This window comes from Symphalangus syndactylus, chromosome 9 (genome assembly GCF_028878055.3).
Source record: "Symphalangus syndactylus isolate Jambi chromosome 9, NHGRI_mSymSyn1-v2.1_pri, whole genome shotgun sequence".
In the NCBI taxonomy this organism is placed as follows: domain Eukaryota; kingdom Metazoa; phylum Chordata; class Mammalia; order Primates; family Hylobatidae; genus Symphalangus; species Symphalangus syndactylus.
Window position 1 is genome coordinate 106,848,999 of NC_072431.2, and position 6,025 is coordinate 106,855,023.

Below are 6,025 nucleotides of genomic sequence, written 5' to 3' on the forward strand. Positions count from 1 at the left end.
ATGTATTGTCACAGCACGTCTCCTGGCTGTGTGTGGACAAGGCATCACCTGACCCTTACGTTGGTCGAGGATTGGCAGATAGTCTCGGGACCTTGGACCCCTGGGGGGCGGTCACCACCCTGCCTTTCAGGCTGGGGGGCTCCACCAATCAGAACATGCCATTTCCAATCCTCGGCACAGCCCCTTGTGTGGGTGCCACGCATTGTCTTTTACTCCCAGCCCCTCTGCTGTCTCTGACCTGCCGTCAGCCCTGCACCATGGGCGCTGTGGAGGCGGAAGATCAGCGTGGAGGGGATGTTTGCTCGGAGTCTGACGCCTCTCATCCACCCCCCTGCCTGGCTTCACATGAGGCCCTCTCTTAGCTCTGGGGAGTGCTGAGTTTAGGAGCACTGACTCTGGACATCTGCTGCTGATGATCACTGTGTGACTTTGGGCCAGACACCTCCCCTTTCTGCACCTCGGTGCTTCAGGACATAGAGCCTGGCCTACGGGAAGGATTGTCCCTGAAGGCAATCCTGGCCAATGCCCCCAGTGAAAGCAGGACTGGGGATGAGGGCAGCGGTGGAGGGATGGTGTGAGGCTGCTTGCAGACCCCTTCCTGCAGGAAGCCCTCAGCGGGTAGGCAGCAGATTATGTTTTGCACATGTGGAATCCAGGATCTAGGGCTGGAAGCACCCCCCAGGGTCATCTAGTCAGCCTCCCTGTGGATGCAGCAGGAGAAGGGACAGAGCCCAGCAAGGCACAAGGATAGCCTGAGGGCCAGGGAACCCACGGGGTGCAGTGCTTGAGCCCGGGAGGATCAGCATGTGAACGCGTCTTTCTCTCTCTGCCTGAGAATGGTCAGGCCACAGACTAGGGGTTCATGGAGCCCAAGTGCTGGTCCCAGCTCTGTCTTGGTCTCTGAGCTTCATGACCAGTCTGCCCCATCAGCACAGCCTGGCTCAGGGTGGTAAACTGGTGGGTACTTAGGCGAGATAGGAGTGTGTTGGGGGGGATGAACAGCAGGCTCAGACAGGCAGGAGGCACTTCCAGGGGACGTCTAGACTCTTTTCAGCCTGGTGGCTGCCCCACCTCGCTATCTGTCGACAGCCAAGGTACAGAGGACATTGCGTGGCTTTTAATACTTGGTGGCCATTCTAAGCCCCTAACTTGGGAACAGAGGAGCTTAGCTTCTGCTTCAGACTCTGTCTGCTTCAGACTCTGTCAGAGCCATTGCTGCCATCACTGTCCGCTTCCCTTGCCAGATGCCGTAGAACAAATTCGTAGGAAATGTTGCCTTCACCCATGAGTTACTCTCTTAACCTTGAAAATGAAACTGGCTTGTTCCCCTGCAGCTTCATACCTGCACACTGGCAGACTCAGTTCCCAACAGCAGCTGTGACCCTCTGCCTGACACCTCCTCCACTCTGTCCCCCAGGCATAGATCTGTGAGAATCACAAAGCCTGCTGGGTCCAGCACCCCAAAAACGTAAGGCCACTCAGTGCATGCACGCAGAGGGGAATGATGTGCCCAGGGTCATAGCCTCCTCCCTGCTGAGTGTCCCTGGCACCTGCAGCCCCTCCTTACCATCCCTGTCCTCTCGCCCTTCCACAACCCTTCTCCAGGCAAAGCTGGGCATGTGGCTCTGAGAGCTCAGCTTTTTAACTCTTCTGCTGTTTTCTCAGCCACACAGTTTCAGCGCGTTACTTAAGCAATCACAGCCCTTTCCAAACTGGCACAGATCTGTGGTCTCTTTGGCGTAGCGGGTAGGTGAGTCTTCGCTGGAATGGAGTTTTACGTTCTTCTTGTAATACACATGCCGTTTCCTTTCTGCAGCCTAAGCGAGTGCGCCGCCTGCTTCTCAGACGTGTCTAGGCAATTCTCCGATGAAATGACCCTTCACTGAGGAGCAGAACTTGCCACAGGCTCTGTAATTAGAACATTGCCAGCCTTAAAAAAATCTTGATTTAAGTTTCAGTTCTTTACAGGAATTATTCTCTCTTGAAATGTAATTGGCTCTCCCAACGATTTCCTTTAAGCTGAGGGTGACATCTCTAAATACATTATTATGAGCAGACATATTGCTTAGTGCTCGCACTTCATTAAGCATTTGTTCTGTCCATTTGAAAATGGTCCTGGAGCCCAAATTAAGGTGTTAATAGAGTGGGCACTTGTAAGCTTGGGAAGCCCAGTCCTGACTGGAAGACGTGTGTTCAAGCCCCGAGAGCCCCTGTGGGAGCGACAGTGGCGAGGGTCGGAGCTGGAGCAGAAAGGCTGCAAACCTTCAAGTCTGCTCGGAGCTCAGGTTGGGGGAGTCTCCTGGAGGCCGTGGAGATGGGGGCAGGTGATTTGTCAGAAGTTCCAGCTTTCTGCCTAAGGGACAGACACCCAATAAAGTGGACTGTGCTTTGGAAAATCTAAAGCATCCACAGGTGTGGTGGCAGAATCATAGTAGAATCATAAAAGGCATGGAACTGAGTGGGCAGGCAGAGGGCAGGCTGGTGGAGGGGTGAGGGATCCAGTGTGGCTGCAGCCCCGGCGAGAGCTGGGAGAGGTCTGCTGGGGCCAGGCGAATGCTGGTGGGAGGACCATGGCCTTGGCCCTGCGTGAGCTGATGCAGGCGGGCTACAAGGGCTGTGGGCACACAGGCTCTGCTCTGATCTCTGAGGAACCCACCCACTGCTTTTCCTTGAGCAGACTTCAGGTGGCTCCTCCCAGGCAGGTCTGAAGCCAAGCATGGTGGACATAGACTGGGCCCTGCTCCGTGGCATGCTCAGAGGAGCCGGGATGGTGGCTAAGTACCTACAGTTCAGGAAGGCATGCATGTCCTCAGTGCCACCAGATGAAGGAAGGAGCTCTGCCTGTGGGAGCCTGGAAAACCACCCAGCAGAGGCAACACAGGCTGGACCTTGCAGGAGACAGGGTTTATGAAGAAGGGCAGGTAGTACAGACTTTCTGCCCACCTTCCATTGGCTAAGCCAAGTCACATGGCTAACTGCCTACAAGGGAGACTGGGAAATGTAGTCCCTGGCTGCGTGGCCCCTTCCCAGTGACAGTTTCCTACTACTGAAAGGGAAGGACAGATCACTTGCCATCCCTGCCACACAGTTTCCTCCTCTGGAAACGGAATGATGACCCCTGCCCTACCCACTTGTCATGGCATTGGCTTAAACAGGCAAGGCTTAAACAGGGATATGCACTGGTAATAGAAGGGCTAAGTTTTGTTTCGTTTTGTTTTGTTTTTCTGAAGAAGCCCCTAGAAGCGCTCAATGTTGGAATGCTCTCCTGTAGCAGTGGCGGCTGCTGCTGGTTCCAGGTCAGATGCTGGGTGCGCTTGGGTGCAGCTGCATTTCATCTGGTCCTGGGCCTCGGTCCTGGCTTGGAGAGGTGCAGCTTGCAACCACTTCATGGCTGGGATTCCTTCTGTCCCAGACAGCTGAGGGAGACCCTTAGCCTCAGCCTGAGTGTCAGAGGGGTAGTTCTGATAATCTCTATGTTTTGTTCACAGGAGCAACCAGGGTTTTATGCACATGAAACTGGCCAAAACCAAAGAGAAATACATTCTGGGTCAGAACAGCCCTCCATTCGACAGTGTCCCAGAAGTCATCCACTACTACACCACCAGAAAGCTACCCATCAAAGGGGCCGAGCACTTGTCCCTCCTCTATCCTGTGGCTGTGAGGACCCTGTGAGCGGACCAGACCTGCCCTGCTCTGTGACAGAGCCTGAGACTTGGAGGCGCCAGAGGCCCCCCACCAACCAGCCCTGCCACTGTTGCTGGCTGTGTCATTTGTGTTGTGTGTATGGTACTAGCACACCACTGCATGTCTCTAGAATGCTGTTGCCACTTACGGGGCTGGAGAAGGCCTGGATAAAGACAGAAGGGCGGCAACACACCACCCCAGCCCCCACCCCCACCCCCACCCTCTCCTTGAGTTTCTGTGAATTAAAATATTTGCAAATCCAAAGAGATGCCTTCCAGGATGAACAAAGGCAGACCAGCTCCGAGGGGCGGGGTAGGGTGGGGCGGGAGCTCCCTGGCTGACATCTCTTTGTTCTCCAGCTGTCTCAAATTCACACCTGTGTATGGGGCAAAGTTTTCCCACAGGAGCCCCCCTACTGATGCTGGGAGCCAAATGCTGGTGCTTTGAGAGCCCCTGAGGCCCCGGGGTTCCCGCCCCCGCTGGTGTGTATATGTGTGTCTGTGTGTGTGTGTGAGTACAGATGTGAGAAGGTGGTCACACACAGATGGGTAAGCCCACTGATCTACTTGTAGTCACTCAGTGTAATCATTAGGTGATCTTCAAGGAATCATTGTGCAGTCAAAAAGAGGATTCAATTATTTATGAATAGGGTGTGTAAATAAAATAGTCATTTAATATATAGCCTTATCCTTTTTTGATATACTGTAGAGGGTCTCTGAGGGGGCAGTGCTGGTTTCACTCCCAGAGCAAGGTGTGTCTCCTCTGGGCTTGCTGCTGTGGCAGGCCCCAGGGAAGGGAGGGAGGCTGAGGACTCAGCTCCAGCCCTCAGCAGCTCTGGACACCAGAGCTGTCTGCTCTGGCAACTGGGCTGAGGCAGTCGGTAGCACTCTGGGAGTAAACCCAGAGCTCAAAGTTCAGGCTTCAGCAGTGGACATAGTCAGGAGCCTCCAGTGTTGATCAAACAACCAGTCTTTCCCTCCTGCAGTGAGACGTCTGTGTTGACAGCCGCCCCCCAACCCTGACCCCTGGACACAGCACCCAGCTGGCTACAAAGGGCTCTCTCCCCACTATCTGTCAGCACCACCTGGGACGTATTTAACATGTAGGGAAAGGGAGACAGAGAAGGAACATCATTTGTCCAAAGCCACACAGCTCACCAGCAGCAGAGCGGTTCTGCAGCCAGTGCTCTTTCATTGGTTCTGCATGGCCTTGCTGTCACCCTGCCAATGGAGGAGGGAGAATCGTGACCTCCCAGGGACATTGAGCCCTCAGTGGTCCACACTGCTTCCACACACAAAAACACCTACACACACACACACACGGCCACACACACACACACACAACCTCTCTCTTGCTTGCCGTAGCAGAGTCCTCCCACACAGGCCAGGCAGCCCCGATGAGGCTGAGTTTCTCAGCTCCTGCTTTTTCCACCCACCCAGCAGCATGAAGATGTGGCTACCCTCTCTTGAATGAGATACAAGGGTTCCAGAGCCTTCACCAGGCACCAGCTGGTCTGAATGAACTGGAAGTTTGATGACCATCATCCCTGGCCCACCTGGGCAGCGCACAAGGGGCCGAGTTTGAACGTCATCAGCGGGTTCAGACATCAGCGCTGCTTATGTCTTTAGAGACTGTTTGGAGGTGGTTCCAGCTCACTGTTCACATGCAGAGAGACACAGGCCCGGAGAAGGAGGACTCGCCAAGGCCACGTGTTGAGCTGGGACAGAGCCCTGCCCCTTTAGGTAGCTGCATGGACTTCAGCGGTTTGTGCAAAGCCCTGTCCTTGGTGACCCGCCTTTAGTGACCAGTCCGCCTCTTGGGTCGTCCTCCCGGGCCTTGTCTGGCAGTCCACGTGGCCCAGCCCTCATGGAGACCACGCTGGCTGTGGCCTGGGTTTAGTCTCTTAAAGAAGCCAATCCTTTCCTTGCCTGTTTGGCATTTTCTAAAACATCCCTCAATGAGGGAGGAAGGCAGGGACACCCTGGAATGATTCGTGCTTTCCTTTGGGGGAGTGGGAGGGTAGGTGGGAAATGACGAGTGAGGAGTTGGCACTTGTCCAAACAGGAGCCTGGACCCCAAGGCTTATCCTCAGAGGAGGCCCATGAGAGGCTGAGGAAGAGGGGGAACAACCCTCTCGCGGGGAAGGAGGGTGAGACCTCACACTGGCAAGTTCAGGTCCGGCCACTTCCTGAGGCTGCTGGGTGGGGCCGGGCCTCACGGTCCTTCTCTGTAGACAGTCTTCCCGGGCAGATCGCTCCTCAGAAAAGGCTCTGGGAGGTCTCGGTGGAAGCTGGCAGCTGTGCCCTCTGGCCCTGGCTTGGCCTCTTAGGGTATTCCTGGG

General features: G+C 55.1%; 1 protein-coding gene across 1 annotated transcript in view; it reads left to right on the forward strand.

Moving 5' to 3' along the window:
* Nucleotides 1-4,361, forward strand: part of SHB (SH2 domain containing adaptor protein B) — a 151,931-nt gene extending 147,570 nt beyond the window's left edge. The window contains exon 6 of the mRNA XM_055293640.2: nucleotides 3,489-4,361. Within this exon, the coding sequence (XP_055149615.1) occupies nucleotides 3,489-3,672 (184 nt within the window). The 3' untranslated portion in view covers nucleotides 3,673-4,361. The remainder of the gene's footprint in view (nucleotides 1-3,488) is intronic.
* The last annotated feature ends 1,664 nt before the right edge of the window (nucleotides 4,362-6,025 follow it).